The sequence below is a fragment of the Vigna unguiculata genome, chromosome 1 (genome assembly GCF_037176805.1).
Source record: "Vigna unguiculata cultivar grain cowpea cultivar isolate G323 ecotype 2 chromosome 1, ASM3717680v1, whole genome shotgun sequence".
NCBI classification, from domain to species: Eukaryota; Viridiplantae; Streptophyta; class Magnoliopsida; order Fabales; family Fabaceae; genus Vigna; species Vigna unguiculata.
Genome location: NC_140792.1, coordinates 24,597,365 through 24,614,912, shown reverse-complemented (window position 1 = coordinate 24,614,912; position 17,548 = coordinate 24,597,365). Strand labels below are relative to the sequence as shown.

General features: G+C 34.6%; 1 protein-coding gene and 1 long non-coding RNA gene across 2 annotated transcripts; one reads left to right on the top strand and one right to left on the bottom strand.

Annotated features, from left to right (window-relative positions):
* Positions 1-231: 231 nt before the first annotated feature.
* On the bottom strand, positions 232-2,821 carry LOC146888804 (uncharacterized). The gene is made up of 4 exons (XM_085666295.1): positions 2,644-2,821; positions 2,360-2,418; positions 1,174-1,713; positions 232-435 (listed from the first exon to the last, which is right to left on the bottom strand). The coding sequence occupies exons 1-4, from the start codon at positions 2,819-2,821 to the stop codon at positions 232-234; spliced, it is 981 nt and encodes a 326-aa protein (XP_085522421.1).
* Positions 2,822-3,871: 1,050 nt separating this feature from the next.
* LOC114163130 (uncharacterized) lies at positions 3,872-10,358 on the top strand. The gene is made up of 2 exons (XR_014993422.1): positions 3,872-9,328; positions 9,473-10,358. It is a non-coding gene; the product is annotated as an uncharacterized LOC114163130 (long non-coding RNA).
* The last annotated feature ends 7,190 nt before the right edge of the window (positions 10,359-17,548 follow it).

Here is a 17,548-nt window from a genome sequence, read left to right as displayed (position 1 = left end):
TACCATTTTCATCCATTTTATTCCTAAACACCCATTTTGTACCAATCACATTCATTGCATCAGTTTTAGGAACAAGAGACTACACATCATTCCTAGTGAATTGATTAAGTTCATCTTGCATAGCAACAACCCAATTACTATCATACAATGCATCATCACATTCTTAGGTTCAATTTGAGAAACAAATGCAACATGTTGAAAGAATGCAAGCTTGCGTCTAGTGGATACTCCCTATTCTATGTCACCAATTATGTTGCCCTTTGATAATCCCTTGGGTTCAATCCACTCCTTGGGTAAGTTGTTGTCTGCAGCTTTTTCAGTCGACTGAATTTCCTTTTTAGCTGACTGATTTCCTGTAGTAGATTCCAATTTTGCAGCAGATTTCTTTTCCAGTGTTGTTTCTTCTTCATCTGCAATCTTAGGCTCTTGATCTTGCTACACAAGGTTAGTTTCATCAAATACAATATACATTAACTCTTCAACAATCATTAGCCTCTTGTTGTAAACTCTATATGCATGACTTTGTGTAGCATAGCCTAGAAAAACACCTTCATCCGCTTTTGCATCAAATTTGCCAAGACTTTCTTTGCCATTGTTTAAAATGAAACACTTACATCCAAATACTTTTAGATGACTTAAAACAGGCCTCCTCCCTTTGAAAAGTTCATAGGGTGTTTTCTTCAAAATTGGCCTAATCAACACTTTATTTAAAACATAGCAAGCAGTGTTGACTGCATCAGCCCAAAAGTACTTAGGTAGTGAATTCTCATTTAACATAGTTCTAGCTAGTTCCTCAAATGACTTGTTTCTCCTTTCAACAACACCATTTTGTTGTGGGGTTCTTGGTGCAGAAAAATTATGTTTAATGCCATGTTTTTCACAAAAATGTTCAAACCTTTCATTTTGAAATTCCCTACCATGGTCATTTCGAATAGACACTATCTTGAAACTTTTTTCATTTTCTAGCACCTTGGCAAGTCTTTTAAAAGCATGAAAAGTGTCATTTTTGGTAGCTAAGAACAAAGTCCATGTGTACCTAGAGAAGTCATCAACTATGACTAATGCATAAAGATTGCCACCAAGGCTCATGGTTCGAGATGGACCAAATAGATCCATGTGAAGCATCTCTAACGGTCTTTCAGTTGAAACAACATTTTTAGGTTTGAAAGAGACCTTGGTCTGTTTTCCTTTTTGACATGCTTCACACACTCTATCCTTCTCAAACTTGAGTTTTGGTAGTCCTTTAACTAACTGTTTTCTGTTTAGCCGATTAAAATGCTGCATGTGCATGTGACAAAGTCTTCCATGCCATAACCAAGTGTCATCCTCTTTTGTAAGCAAACAATGGATGCTAAATGATGCATGATGCAGATCAAGTAGATATATATTGTTGACTCTTTTTCCTATCAAAACAATTCTACCATGTGCATCATATATCAAGCAATTGTTTGGTTCAAACATCACTTTAAAGCCTTTGTCACATAATTGACTTATACTTATCAAATTATGTTGGAGCCCTTCTACCAACAACACATTCTTGATGTTGAAAGAGGATCCATTGCCTATGACTCCATTTTCAAGGATTCTTCCTTTGTTGTTGTCTCCATAGGTTACAAATTCTTCTTCTTTCAATTCCAACTTTGCAAATTTGGTCTTATCTCCTGTCATATGCCTTGAGCAGCCACTATCTAGGTACCATAGATCCTTCTTTTCCTGTTTTATGAATTGCAAAACAACATAGTATTATATGGTACCCTTTGATAGTTTGGGTCCAACATGGTTATGCCTTTCTAGATCCTTTTGGGATCCATTTCATAAATCCCTTAGGTACATCATACTTTCTAACATGACGATTCTTAAGAACATGACCTTTCTGCATATAGTAGTTGCAAGAAATGAAGGGCATAACATTTGGCTTACTCTTGGAAAAGAAACTAGAGAACTTCTTGGCTTTCTTTTCATGGATAGGTGTATAACCAAGTCCAGCCTTCCCAAAAACACAATTTTGAGAGCCAAGAACAGCTTCCAAGTTTGTTTTTCCTCTTGTGAACTTTGCACATGTTTTCAAAAGATATTTCACTTTATTTTTCAAAGTAGTGCAGTTTTCACAAGGTTTTATAGCCAGCTGTTTTTCAGAACAATTGACTGAATTCCTATAAATCATTTCCAAATGTTCGAAATTAGTTTTTCAGTCGACTGTTTCTGATTCTAGTTGGTTAACTCTATTTTCTAGCCAACTATTTAATCCTTTTAGCCGATTGTTCATGACAACAATTTTGTTTGCCTCACTATGCAACTCTTCAAAGTCATGCAACAATTGGTAATAGTCATTCTTATCTTTGGATGACAAGGAACTTACTTGACTTGATGAGGATGATTCATATCCGGCCATGAGGCATAAGTTTGCTTCCTCACTTCCTTCTTGAGATGAAGTACTTGTTGAATCATCATTGTCCTCCGAAGCTATGTAGGCACGTCTTTCCTTGCCCTTTTTCTCTTTTTTTCTATCATCAACCTTCTCCTTCTCTTTGTTAACATTAGGACATTCAATCTTGATATGTCCTTGCTTTCCACAATTATAACATGAGAATTTAGAAGAATTACTTGAATCATTTTATTTAGAATTGTACCTTCTTTGATTACCTTTGTTACCTTTCCTCTTTAGATACTTCCCAAACTTCTTGACTAGTAGATTCAAGTTCTCATTGTCACTAGATTCAACAACCTCTTCCTCGGTTTCATCACTCTTCTTAGAACTAGCCTTCAAGGCTATGGGTTTTACCTTTTTCTCACTTGTTTCAAGCTCACTTAGCCTTTGCATTTCAATCTCATACTCTCTAAGCTTACCAAATAGTGCAGCTGTTGTGATGATGTAGAAATCCTTGGATTCATATATGGTAGTCACCTTTGGTTGCCAATTTCTATCAAGACACTTAAGCACTTTGATGTTTAGCTCCTCTTTGTCAAATTCTTTGCCTAGACCCATGAGATGGTTGACTATGTGAGTGAACTTCTTTTGCACTTCAGCTATGGACTCTCCTTTTTGCATCTTGAAAAGCTCATACTCTTGAATCAAGGCATGCTTCCTTGCTCTCTTCACTTCACTTGTTCGTTCATGTGTAACCTTTAGGACATCCCACATTTCCTTTGCATTCTTACATTGGAAGACCCTAAAAAATTCATCCATACTCAAAGATGAAGTGATGATGTTTTTGGCATTCCAATCATATTGAGCTTTTCTCCTTTCTTCCTCATTCCATTCACTCCAAGGCTTGTCCACCTACTTATTTTCAACAACACATTTAGGAGTATATGGTTCATTAACTATTGCATCCCAAATTCCTTTATCTATAGATTCAATGAAAATTTGCATCCTTATTTTCCAAAACTGATAGTTTAGGCCACAAAACATAGGTGGTCTGTGAATAGATAAACCTTCAGCAAAAGGGAGTTTACTTTCAGCCATTTCAAAAAGATTTTGATCAACTTGAAAACCTTTAGAGAACCTTGCTCTGATACCAATTGTTAGTTTTTAAATGGTGAGTTTAACCAAGAAGGGGTTGAATCTAAGGGACTGGAAAGTTTGCATGTAAATGCAGCAGACCAGTACACTTTTAGTCGATTAAAATATAAAACAACAGACTAAATTGTTCTTGATGCTATGAAACAGTTGATGTGATCCCAATAAGGCTTATAGCATGGGGCCAATGCCTAGGCCCAATCTTTTTAAATTCTTTTAATTTCCTGCAATTTTCTGTTATTTTTTTTAAATAAATGATCTAATTTGGTTTGTTTTGTTAATTGTAGACATTTTCAAAACATCTTAATGGGTATTGGGCTTGCGGCCCAACTCCTCCTTCACACCTCCACGCTGCAACCAATACCTTCAACAACAGCGTCAATTGGGCGTCCTGTAACGTCCAATTCAACATGCATTTCTCTTCACTTGATTCCAGAATGGGCCGAGATCCATTTTCCTTCAAGCAGCCCAATTTCACTCGCTAGGAATATTCTTCAAATCCAACAGCCTTGATATAAGATAGCATGCGTGGACCATGATTACTTCAAACAATAGTTTGGGTTTGCAATGTGAAGCCAGTTCATTCACGTATCTTCGTCAACATTGATAAAACGTGAAGCCCATGTTTCCAGCCCAATTGCCTTTAAGGGTGTGAAGCCAACACATGCTGTTTTTCAACATTCTCCGTCAGCATCAGCAGCGTCATCACACGTTTCTATTGGGCCAAGGTTCCTTCAATCATACAACAGCCCAATAGAAAATCATTCCATTCCAAGCCTTCGGTTCTCGTCACGTGGATATTCTGTAGAATGAACCCAAACCCTGCTTCCTCTCGCTCGAGGAGCACCGTTAAGGTTCTTCACGCGGCCTCACTTCCATTTCAAATCTGCCAGCCCAAATTTCCTTTCCTTTTCGCATGCGCATCAGTTCTTCACGAAGCCCATCTCATGATTTCTTCCATAGGGTTTGCTTCTACTCATGAGTGTTCCAGTAGTAATAGTTAGGGTTCCTTCCACGCACCCATTTCCCGTTAGGACTCTTGTACACGGCCTCGCTGCCGTTAGATCCTTTCTTGTTTTCCTTCTGTTTTATCATGGTTGCCATTAGAACTATAAAATGGCAAGCCGTTTCTTTGTAAGTCAGCTTTGATGAATGTTAGTTTGGTTGAGAGTACTCCCATCGTTCGTCTTAGCTCCCCTTTCCCTTTAGATGAGGATTTCTCCTCCTAGGGTTCCAAATACAGTGTTCGTGTGAGTTCAGTGTGAGAACGAGAGCGAATCCAATCTTAAGAGTCTTCCGCTGCGTTTCCCTGTCGATTCCACCGAACAATCGACATTTGGAGGCTATTCTCCAACGAACAGAGCACGTTTCCGCCGATCAATGGCGCCGATGGCCTCATCAAGTGGTATTCAGTGCCACTCGATTCTCGGTTTTCTTCAAAGCTAAGTATTCGAGCACTCTCTCTACTATTTTTCTCTTTATATGTTCGATTCTGTCTTGTTCTATATTCGTTTGAGTCATTTTTGCTTCTCTGGTGTTGATCTTGTGCTATGTGATGTGTTTTCGTGCTGAAATTAATTCATTACTATTGTTCAGATTGCCTTGAATCAATAACTGTGATGTTGAAATGTTTAGCTCTCTGAATCTGCCGTTCAATGCATGTCCATTAGGTTTGATTTCAATTTTTATTACCTAGCTTTGAATTTTATATTCTCGTGTTTTTGTCTTAGGTTTTGTTTAGTTTGTTTTGTATGTCAGTGATTCCATAGATGTGTGCTTAAACTGTGTCACTGTTTCGAATCTCATTCAATTTCTGTTTTGTTTTTGAATCCTTCGTTTTTGTTATTAAAAGTGTTCTAGAGTTCTGAGTTGGCTAATAGATCATTAACAACTATCTGCAGTGCATATTGCCACTGATTCATGTTTTCTTCATGCTATTGTTGTCTTAATGTTGATTTCCATGTGCTGTTTGATTCTGTTCTTGCTCTGGAAATTGAAATTGTTAGCCAAGGATTGCTCCTTCCTTAGCACATAATGAGTATTCCATCGTAGTTTAATCTGATTCGCATCAGAATTTATGTGTGGACACTCTTGCTTTGGTTGGTGATTGCATAGGTTGTTTCAGTGCTCTTGTGAAATCTGTTTTGTTGAATCAGTGCCTGACCCGTTAGTTGCCTTTGATGCAGTTTCCAAATATTTTCAGAGTATATGCTTGTTGCTTCTCGTTGTTGTTTCTTTGTCAAAGTTCAATTTCTGCTCTGGAAACTTATTTTGATTATTCCTTGTTCATCATTGCATTTGCATCTGTCATGGGTTTGCTATATCACAATTTTATTGTCTGTGATTAGCCTAGATATCATGATTCAACCAATTTAATTACTGTTCTTTGCTGTTGAGGTTGTTTCTCTTCTGAATCAGGACTTTCAATGTGCATAGTTTGCTCATATTCATATTTGATTGAGTCCTGCTCTGATGGCAGTGTAGCACGATGGTATTCTCAGTTGTGTTTAAGTGCTTTATGAAATATGGTGCCTCAGCTTATTCACTTGCTACATTCATCTGATTTTTGTTTCAGCACTGCCATGTAATTTTTGAGTTCCAGTTTCTGTTTTCTCAGATTACAATCATTAAAGTTGTTTCACTTTGCTGTTGGCTCCTTCATTCTGTCACAGAATCAATTTCTGCTCTGTTGTTCAGGTTCTGCTTTTGGTGCTTTGTATAAGCCCTTTTAGTTGTTTTTTTTTTCGAAAGCCTCACTGAGTAGTTTCCTGTTATGTGACATTCACATCAATTGAGTGTTGATAGTCTATTCTGTGTTAACATCTTTTACATTCTAAAGTGTATGCCAGTCAGCTTTGTGTTTGATGCAGTCTTTTTGGTTTTGTTACTCCCAATTCTGCTGTGCATTGCCATTGTTGTGTCATTGTACTCTGAGTTTGAACCATATCCATTTGCTTGCAGTAGTGGTATCAAGTTTCATTTACTTTTGAGTGCCTTTGTTGTGGCCTGCTTCATTGCTTGATTTCACAATTCTGGTGTTCTTGCTCAAATCTATTATTACTTTCTTTGATTCCACATGTTCAGATTTTGAGATTGTCAAATGACATAAGCTGCTGCATCTTCTGTAATCTGTGTTGATGATTGATTCAAATCTGCTGCATATTGCTTTTGTTTTGTTCTGCACTGGCCGAACCTTTTCTGTTTGTCCTGTATGTGTTTTCATCATTGTTTTTGAGTTGAATCATTTGCATCTGTCATATGCCATTGACCATTTGAATGGAATTGGATAACTGCTTTGAAGTGAACTGTGCTTTAAAACATTCGTTGCACATGTGCTCTGGAGTTGAAAAGAAAATCTGTGGATAAGAATATCATTGAAATTCTTCATTGATAGATAATGTTTGATTCATTTGAGTGAAAAGAAAGAGTGCATTCCCACACAAAACAGTTCACAATTTCGTATTCACCATTCCTTTCCAATACAATGTGCATGTGCTCTTGATTCAACTTGTTTTGAGTCTTTGTTTGAGTTTGGTTTTATTCATCTTATTCTAGATACATTCTTTAGGTTCCTTTTGTGTGCCTTCTTTATTGGTTAGCTTGTTTTTCTTGCTTGTCTTTCTTGGCTATCCTTTGAGTTTGTCTATTAAATCTTTCACTTGATGTTGTCCAATTCTTTCAATTGAGCTTTTATTTTTTTTCTGAAATTTTTACTCTCATGCAGCTTGATTTGCACTTGATTCTGTGTTAGCTCCTGCAAAATCACTGTTTTGGCAGCCTTTGTAGGTGAAGCCTCCTCTTGAAGGTGGAGTGGTGAGTGACTTTGTTGTGAGAGTACATTGCCGAGAGAATTATGGTGTAAGCTGGGACTTGAAGAGCATCAAAGTGGGAGACACACTTGAGGGAGACTTATTTGGAGGCTGGCCGAGAGAGAGACATAGATTAGCATAACTGTCTTTTATTTTGTGTTTTGCTGTTTTCATATCACGACATTTGTGTATTATTTCTTTTTCAGTATTTTCCTTTCATTTGGCTTAGGTGGGAAAATGCTTTAGAGCAATCTCATCCTTAGCATTTATTTGTAATAGTTTAAGCGTTTAGTGTGAGGTTCAAGGGGTTCCAAAGGCCACTTGAATTTTCACTTAGGATTTTTTTCGTCTAGTTTAAGTTTTTCGCCTTTATGTTTTCTGTTTTATGTTTTAATGCCCAGGTTTTGTGTGTTTGCCATTTCTGTTTTAGGTCCTCGTGATATCTAGGTGCCATTTGTTTTACACCTAGTTGACCTTCTTTTGGTCTTTAAGTTTTCACTCTTTTCACACACTTTGTCAATTTGTTTTTCACCCATCTGTTTCATTTGTATTTTTATTTGAGAAATTTTGTGAAAGCATTTTAGAGATCTTTGGCTAGGAAAGGCTTGGTTCCTAAGCTTGTCCATGTGACTCACCTCTCTTTCCTGGGAGTATGTCTAGAATTCTTTTCCACTACTTTCTCTTTAGAAATTCATTAACTTTGTGAAAAAAAAATTGTTTTGTCAAAAGTGTTTCAAAATGAGTTTTTCTTTTTCTAACCATATGCATATAGATAGGCATAATAGTGTGCATTTAGGTAGACATAGTAGTCATGAGTTGCATCATACCATTCATAGTGACATTCCATTCTTTGGGGAAGATATAGGACCAATATCATTTAAAGATTGGATGTGGGATACTGAAAAATTGGTGCAACCTTTGTTTACTAAATATAGTCATATAGACATTCTTAGGCATGTTACATCTAGATTTGTAGGACGTGCATTAGATTGGTGGCAAGAGAGGCAATATCTAGTGAAAAAGGGGAGAACATCATGCATCAATACATTTTATGAATTAAAAACATGCATGTGGAAACATTTCATACCCCCTTCATTTAGGACCACTAAAGCACAACACGTTAGGATAGAAGACTTCATTGACATTGGGGATGCATTCATCCAAAACATTGCTAAGTTTTCTAGACTAGAAAAAGATTTTAAGCACAATTTAGACTTGCTCTTGAGTGAACAACGAAAGAGAGAAAAATACAAGAGAGAGCAAGCTAAACATCAACAGCTTCGAGAGTTTGAAAAGAAGAGAGAAAAAGAAGCGCTCGAGAAGCTTTGTGCTAAAAGAGAACAAGAGAAAAGAGAGATAAATGAGAAGAAAAAAAGAGAGGAAGAAGAAAAGGCTAAAGAGGAGAATCTAAGAAAAGCAAAAGAAAAGAATGAGAGAAAAGAATTAGAGGAAAGAGAGAAAATAAAACAAGAGAGTAATCTTGCAAAACAATCACAAGTGGTAGAGTTAAAGTGTATTTCAAATGAGCGAACAAAACTCTGTGTTAGGAATTTGGTGATCAATTCTTCACCAGTTCCTTACATGAAGATCCCATTTTCAAAGGGCGTTTTCCCATCTTTAACCTCTACTCACTTTTCCATTAAATCTTTTGTTTTGTTTTCTTTTCAAAATTTTTGTTCTCCATCTCATTTCTTTATTTCATCCTCCTCAACTTGTTTTGCCAAAACACACTTTGATATTAAAGTTCTTTTCAAAAATCATCTTAGTCAAAGTGTGAAACATTTCTTTTGTGAAGTGGGCTTAATACCATCTTTTTCAATCTTCAAAGGCCCATTTTCACAATTTTTCCATCCAATTTTACTGCATGGTCTTTATGATTTTAATTCCATTTTATTTGATGACTATTGCAGATTTGTTTTTGATCCTGGTGGTACCATTATTTTTGTTGCTGTGAGCCTTTAATAATCCTCTAGATCTGAGGACAGATCCTCTTCAAGGGGTAGGGGATGATGTGATCCCAATAAGGCTTATAGCATGGGGCCAATGCCTAGGCCTAATCTTTTTAAATTCTTTTAATTTCCTGCAATTTTCTGTTATTTTTTTTAAATAAATGATCTAATTTGGTTTGTTTTGTTAATTGTAGACATTTTCAAAACATCCTAATGGGTATTGGGCCTGCAGCCTAACTCCTCCTTTACACCTCCACACTGCAGCCAATACCTTCAACAACAGCGTCAATTGGGCGTCCTGTAACGTCCAATTCAACATGCATTTCTCTTCACTTGATTCCAGAATGGGCCAAGATCCACTTTCCTTCAAGCAGCCCAATTTCACTCGCTAGGAATATTCTTCAAATCCAACAGCCTTGATATAAGATAGCATGTGTGGACCATGATTACTTCAAACAACAGTTTGGGTTTGCAATGTGAAGCTAGTTCATTCACGTATCTTCGTCAACATTGATAAAACGTGAAGCCCATGTTTCCAACCCAATTGCCTTTAAGGGTGTGAAGCCAACACATGCTGTTTTTCAACATTCTCCGTCAGCATCAGCAGTGTCATCACACGTTTCTATTGGGCCAAGGTTCCTTCAATCATACAACAGCCCAATAGAAAATCATTCCATTCCAAGCCTTCGGTTCTCGTCACGTGGATATTCTGCAGAATGAACCCAAACCCTGCTTCCTCTCGCTCGAGGAGCGCCGTTAGGGTTCTTCACGCGGCCTCACTTCCATTTCAAATCTGCCAGCCCAAATTTCCTTTCCTTTCCGTATGCGCATCAATTCTTCACGAAGCCCATCTCATGATTTCTTCCATAGGGTTTGCTTCTACTCATGAGTGTTCCAGTAGTAATAGTTAGGGTTCCTTCCACGCACCCATTTCCCATTAGGACTCTTGTACACGGCCTCGCTGCCGTTAGATCCTTTCTTGTTTTCCTTCTGTTTTATCATGGTTGCCATTAGAACTATAAAATGGCAAGCCGTTTCTTTGTAAGTCAGCTTTGATGAATGTTAGTTTGGTTGAGAGTACTCCCACAGTTCGTCTTAGCTCCCCTTTCCCTTTAGATGAGGATTTCTCCTCCTAGGGTTCCAAATACAGTGTTCGTGTGAGTTCAGTGTGAGAACGAGAGCGAATCCAATCTTAAGAGTCTTCCGCTGCGTTTCCCCGTCGATTCCACCGAACAATCGACGTTTGGAGGCCATTCTCCAACGAACAGAGCACGTTTCCACCGATCAATGGCGCCGATGGCCTCATTAACAATCGATTAAAAATACAAATCAGTCGACTAAAATACTGGAGAATTATGCAGAATGCAGAATTCGCGAATTCAACTCAAACAACAATCTTTTACATACAAGACATGTTCTAATCAGTATTTATAACAAGTATAAAGCCTCAGATTATACAAGCACACATTAAATCACACTAAAGATCAAATTACTTGGTTTTCCTGAGTTTTTAAAGAGTTTATAAGAGAGGGAGATAAGGGAAAGAAGAATGCACAACTGATTTTATACTGGTTCACTCAATCACAGAGCTACATCCAGTTTTTCAGGATAACTTGAGCCTGGTTTCCACTATATTCAAAAGTTTTACAAATCAAACACCAAGATTACACTTTTGAACATAAAGCACACAAGATTTTTGACTCACACAAAAATCTAGAACCACAACCTACAAGAATCACACTTGCAGACCTAAAATCACATCAGGCAAACCATCCAGAGGCAAAAGAAGATCCAAACCTGATGGTGGTTGTCCCTAGCACACCATACATGTGTTCTTAAAGCTACTTACAAGCTAAAATGCCTCCAAGATCAACCAAGATCAACCAAGATCTTCAAACACGAGTTGCAGCTGTGTATTGCAGAGAGAGAACGCTTCCTAGAGATGAATGACACGATTTTGTTCAGAAAAACTCAGATTCTCACCTCTGCTCGCGAAAACACAACTTATATAGTCTGGTTTAAGTGAAAAAAGTCGATTGAATTTTCTGTACAGTCAGCTGATTTCACCTGACTTAAGTGAGATCAGTCGATTGAAAAATAATTCAACTGACTGAATGCATTCGTACCAGAAACTATATACAACAAGCATTTTAACCTGTTAAAACCCATTTTAACAGATTAAAAGAGACACACTAAGGTACACAAGACATCTAACCTATGTCATATAGCCTATCAACAATGTATAACACTAACACATTACATTTAACATGTTATTTACAGATTTAACACACTAAAACTTAATCTTCAAGAGGATCTTCATCAATCTTCATCAAACACTTTAAGATCTTCATGCACATGGCTTTATCAATTCTTTGCTTCAAGCTTGCTTGTGCTAACACCTTGGTAATGCCTTTGTTGTTCTAGGCATTTAGAATTTTTGTGACAGGTCACGTGACATTCTTGGATTGTCTTAGAGATGACATATTGATAAAGTTCTCAAATAGTTTAACATGTATTCTTTCTCCTTGTGTGCTGCACTTGTTCAATAAGGTGTCAAACTCCTAAATATATTCAAAAATGGTACTAAAAGATATGAAATGGAAAAGGTCCCATATGCTTATGCTATTGGTAGTTTATGTATGCTCAAATTTGTACTCGTCTCGATAATGCTTTTGCTGTTAATGATTTTGGGAGATACTTGAGCGACCTAGGTTTGGGGTCATTAGAAAGTCGTTAAAAAATTCTTTAGATATTTATAGGAAACCAAGGATCACATGTTGACTTATAAGAACTTTGATAAACTTCAAGCCGTTGGTTATTCTGATTCTGTTGGTTGCCTTGACGACCGAAAATCTACTTTCGACTCTAGTTTTATGATGGTAGGAGAAGCTATTTATGGGAAGAGATTTAAACAAAACTCTTACAGCTACTTCTACCATGAAGGCAGAGTATGTTGCTTGTTATGAAGCTGTTTATCAAGCTGTATAGCTTAAAAAAATTGATTTATGACTTTCAAATTGTTGAAAGTATTTCTAGGCCACTTGTGATATATTGTGACAATATTGCTGCTATGCATTTCTCTTAAAACAACATAAGTTCTAATTGATCAAAGCATTTCAAACTCGGATTGAGCATACTGCTACAGAAAATATGTTAGTAGATCCACTAACTTAAAGACTTAGCTATTAGAGTTTTTCAAAACAAAAGAAGATAATTTAACTCATATGAGTGTGATTAAGTCTTTTGATGTACTAAGTTAGTAGGAGTATGAAATTTACTCATTCATATTATTATGGTTTTCATGAGATGTAAATTTATCAATGACATCATTTTCATTACATCTCTTTTAGCATATGAAAATGTATGAACAATTTTGGTTTCACATATTTATTATGTTTTTGTTTTTATTTTTTATTTTTTATCCATCATTTATGGAATCTAAGCATATGACATGTATCCTTATTGGACATTATATTTGCGTTTCATGTTTATATTTCTTAATTGGTATTTGTGCTTGTGTTGTAATTGATATAATTTATTTATTTATTAATGTGATCCAAGTGGGAAAATGTTGTATTTATATAATTTTATTATATAAAATTATTATTCTCTATTTTGTTATTATTATGGATTAACATTAATCAATAAATTGTATTATTTGTTAGTATCAATTATATTGCACATTGTTATTAATTTTATGGATAATACACAATTTTGGGTTTATGATGAATGGTCTGTGATGGGTTGGACTGTTCAGTGAACGATTTATGATGAACTTGACTTTTCAGTAACCTGTTGAGAAGTCTCAGTTTCTTGCTGGTAAGGATATAAAAGAAATACCCATTAATCAATTTTAAATAGAGAAATAAGATAAATAGTATATATATTCTTTGTTTGAGCATTAAGTCTTTTGACATACCCTACCAAAAAGAGAGTAATATCGTCTCACACGCGCTTCAAGAAAGACAAGCAAATCGATCCTTCATTGATATCAGGTACATAATTCTTTCTAAACACATACTTGAGTATACTATGTTTTGTATCTTATATTAATTTTTCCAATACATTGGTCCTGAGCGTTGGATCATCATTAAGGAATTGGGAGTAAGTATGATAGTTGTAAAGTTTCTCAAGTCCATTCAATACACTAGTCTTTCAGAAGATTGTGTTAGTAGTTATATACATACATATATATATATATATATATATATATATATATATATATATATATATATATATATACACACACACACACATACATATTTTATCTTATTGTAGTTAAAGATAGTGGGACAATTGTGAATGAAAATGAATGTTACACATGAAAATTATTTGTTTAAATTATTGTTTTATTACATCTTTGATATTTAAATCCTTCTAAAACCTTTTACAATATGATTTAATCCTTTCCAACTCTTTTTTCTAAATGTGTTAGCTCACTCTGGTGTTTTATTGGTATGCTATTTTGGATTTTTCCCTTGCAATGATCATATATTAAATATGTGAGTTGCGTCAGGGCAGTGAAGACTAAGTAATATTAGTTTTATTATTAGTAACAATTAGTATCTTTGTTCAATGGAATTTGAGGGCTGACACATTCACTATATCGATAAAACTTCATTAAAGTCACACTTCACATTTGAAATATGAAATTAGTTAAATATAAAATACAACTAGTGAAAACCTATCCAGAGTTAAGAGGTACAAATGGCAATACAAAAATCATATTGCACAAAACACCAAACCTAGGTGTAGTATAGATTACAAAAGAGTTTTGAAAAAAGAAATCATCTAAATTGACTGACGAGTACATTTTCAATCACATTTAGAACATTTAATCTTAATTTTCTTCAATTATAATTAAGTTTAAATCCAATATTTTAATTGGAATTCGTCCAATTATGATTAATTGAACATTTACTAAAATCATGGATTAAAATTAATTTTTAAGATCCTTGTAAATGTTAGACATTCTAGATAATCGAACTTCATAAGATTGTTTAGACAAACAAGCCTAACTAGATGGTATAGTTTGTTAAACTACTACACTAGATGATCTAATGGACCATCTACTAGTTAAGTTTTGATGTATATGATTTAATGTGTTGCCTTTTGAATGTCCTAAAATCTGTTTTATGCAACTAAAGGATAAGCGAGTTCATACATTGTTTATTGTTGTTACAATGCTAAATGGTCTAATGGACCTATGAACGATACGAACAACTTGATTTGGTGATTATTCTAGTAACTATGGGAAGCTAGGATTGTAAGCTTAAATGAAGAAATAAAATGTTTTGAAGATTGGAAAGTTAAGCTGTATCATGGCAAGTTTAGTAGATTAGGTCATCTGAATGTGGATAATTGGATCATCTAATACTTTGAAGGCCTATTGGGTTGTTTTTCGTGTTGAACCTTCTACAAAAAAATTTGTTGTCTTGAAGTATCTTCTATGTTAGATCTTTTGCAACAAAATATGTTACTTTAGATCATTGATTGCATTAAAAATATTCGCAATATAATTGGTTACATTGGATCAAATGGATGAGAGCCTAAAGGTTTTATGTTTGAGAAACATATTCAGTTCACTAGACATTCCTATAAATAAATGTCAATTAATGTTCGATTATTGTCTTCTACATTGAAGGTTAATCCTTTCTTCATTGATTCTCTTGTCAATTTATAGTCAATTCTAAGGTTACGTGTAATTAAAGGATTGTTCTTCAATTTTTGTAAATAAAGTCTACTTCATTTATTCTTTTTGAATTCTGATTTCTTCTCTTATGATTGTTTTAAAACTCTTGCACAAAATTAAATTTTGTTCTTTAATTAAAAATGCTTGTTAGTTTGCTTAATTATAATAACATTTTTTTTCTTAATTTAAGAGGTAAAAGAATAAAACCTCACACGTATACTTATAGATGTGTGAGAAACTTAATGAATTCATTGACACATGATTAATTAATTCAAATATGTTTGGAAATTAAACAAATGATAATCATATAATAATTGATGAAGAATTTAACTATGAAAGACTTGAAGAATCAATTTGTCTTTATGAATTTGTTCTATTTTTATATCGTTTAGAAAAAAAATCTCCTTTTTGCTATTATTTCATGATTTCAAGCTCTTTGCAAACGCTTTAAGTGTTAACTCATTGAGATTCCAATTGAATTCATTGGAAGACAATTTGGGTCAACTAAACCTATTTGTACTTTTACGTAGTAGACAACCTCTCTTATATAGCAATTTACAAAGAATACAAACAACATTAATCAAGAATCCAAGTTTTCAAGAATTTTAAAAATACCATTCACTAAAATAAATACGAAATGTCCAATGACAAAAATACTAAAAATTATTATTTACTTATTTTATTTATTTTTATTAATATTTGCTATTATTAATATTTATTTTAGCAAGTAGAGCAATAGTTTATTAACACTCATATTATCCACACACTTAAATTACATACTTCTTTAATGGGAAAATGTATTTATCCGTCATGAAAAGAAGACAAAAAATATACATGCACTACAAAAATAATTGTTTTTAATAAGGGTTATATTTGGCGTTTCTGGGGGTTTTAACCCCCACTAATGGTTTTACCAGGGGTTTGAAATTCCCCCAGAAAAACAAGCGTGGCTAACGGATTACCGGAGGTTTTTAGCAACCCCTGGAAGTAGCGCAACTTACCGGAGGTTTCGAAAACCCCGTTAATGCTTGGGGTTCTGAAAACCCCCGTTAATGCCTGGGGTTCTAAAAACCCCCCATTAATGTCTGGGGTTCTGAAAACCCCCAGTAATGCATGGGGTTTCGAAAACCCTCGATAATGCCTGGGGTTTCGAAAAACCCCGTTAATGCCCGGGGTTCCAAAATTACTAAATGTGATCTCTCTTTCACAACTCAAAAATCGGTATTTGAAGAATGAAATTACATAGATTTTGTTTATGATTAAATAAAATGACTCAAAGAAAAGTATACATGAATAGTAAACTCATTAATAATCAAGAGTAGTTGTAATGAATGCAAAAGATGAAAAGTAGATTTTTCTGCATTCGGGCATGGCTTATTTGTATGGATAAGCTCTGTTGCAATATTGGACAATGTTTAGCTCTCTTAACTCTATCACAAATGTTGATCATGTTGCAAAAAGTTATTTTAAGCATCATGAACTAAATCACAGCATGGTGGCAAATGACTTTTTGAGAAGCTAAATATCGAAAATGTTTGTATGCAGAACTTTGTTTCGTTGGTGCTATTATTACATAGAGCTTGCTGCCATAGCTACTAAGAATTTACAATGAATGCATTAGAATATGATGTAAGACAATTAGTGCAAAATTATTTCTAGTAATGATAGAAAATCTCCTAAAATACATATTTTTTGCTAATATAAAATGCAACTTGAAACGAAGCAAGCTACTGAGTGATAATAATATGCCGAAAGACAAAGTTGCTATCTCTTTTAATAATTACCTTATTATCTGCATATAATGCCTGCATTTTGTTCTCATTTCTAGTCATACATACACATATATTCTACATTTTATAATGCTTCTTACAATACCAATTATAGTTGACTTCTATCTATCAATTATAGCAGAATCATTTCCTTCGTATCAACAAATCATAAAATCAATCATTTCTTTTATTTCATCATACACCACACACACATATAAATACCCTCAATTTTCTTCTACAATGTTTGACAGAAAAACTATAGATTATACATGTTATCTAGTCTAAGAAAATCTTAGTCTGTTTTATGTCAGTGTTTTGAATTAGTGAACTATTCTTCACTTAAAAATTTACAAATAACCAATATTTCTTTTGTAGCAGGGTCCCCTTGCTGCTCCAGTTCTTCAACACCTGACAAAAGAGGACTTAAGCAAGATGTACTTTGACAAAAGAGAAGAGAAGGAAAGAAATGCCATTCATGATGTGGTCCCCATAGCTACTACATTTACTTGGTTTCACAGAGCCATCATAAAATGTAATTGTTAAGTTACATTTAGGAACAAAACTCAACCCTTTACTTATATATTTTGATAGGTCACTTCAAGGGATTAAGCTTTTTTAGTATTTGACCTTTAAAGGCTAAAAGAACTCTGTTCCATGATAATATAAGTGAACTGAGAGGATTAAAAAAGAATAATATCAAGCAACGAAGTTCTTGTGGCTCGAGGATTTAAAATGGTTCCCTAATAAATAAAGCAGTTCTTAGTTTATGTCATACACCAACCTCTTTTTCCTCTATCCATAAAAACAAA

Bases quoted from the DNA above. Each gene is read 5' to 3' on its own strand.
- LOC146888804 (XM_085666295.1), bottom strand. From the start codon at position 2,821: ATGCAAAGGCTAAGTGAGCTTGAAACAAGTGAGAAAAAGGTAAAACCC. The intron at 2,419-2,643 runs GTAATCAAAGAA...CATCTCAAGAAG, and splicing joins AAAGAGGAAAGGTAACAAAG to GAAGTGAGGAAGCAAACTTA. The intron at 436-1,173 runs GTCTCTTTCAAA...AACCTTGTGTAG, and splicing joins AAAAAGGAAAACAGACCAAG to CAAGATCAAGAGCCTAAGAT.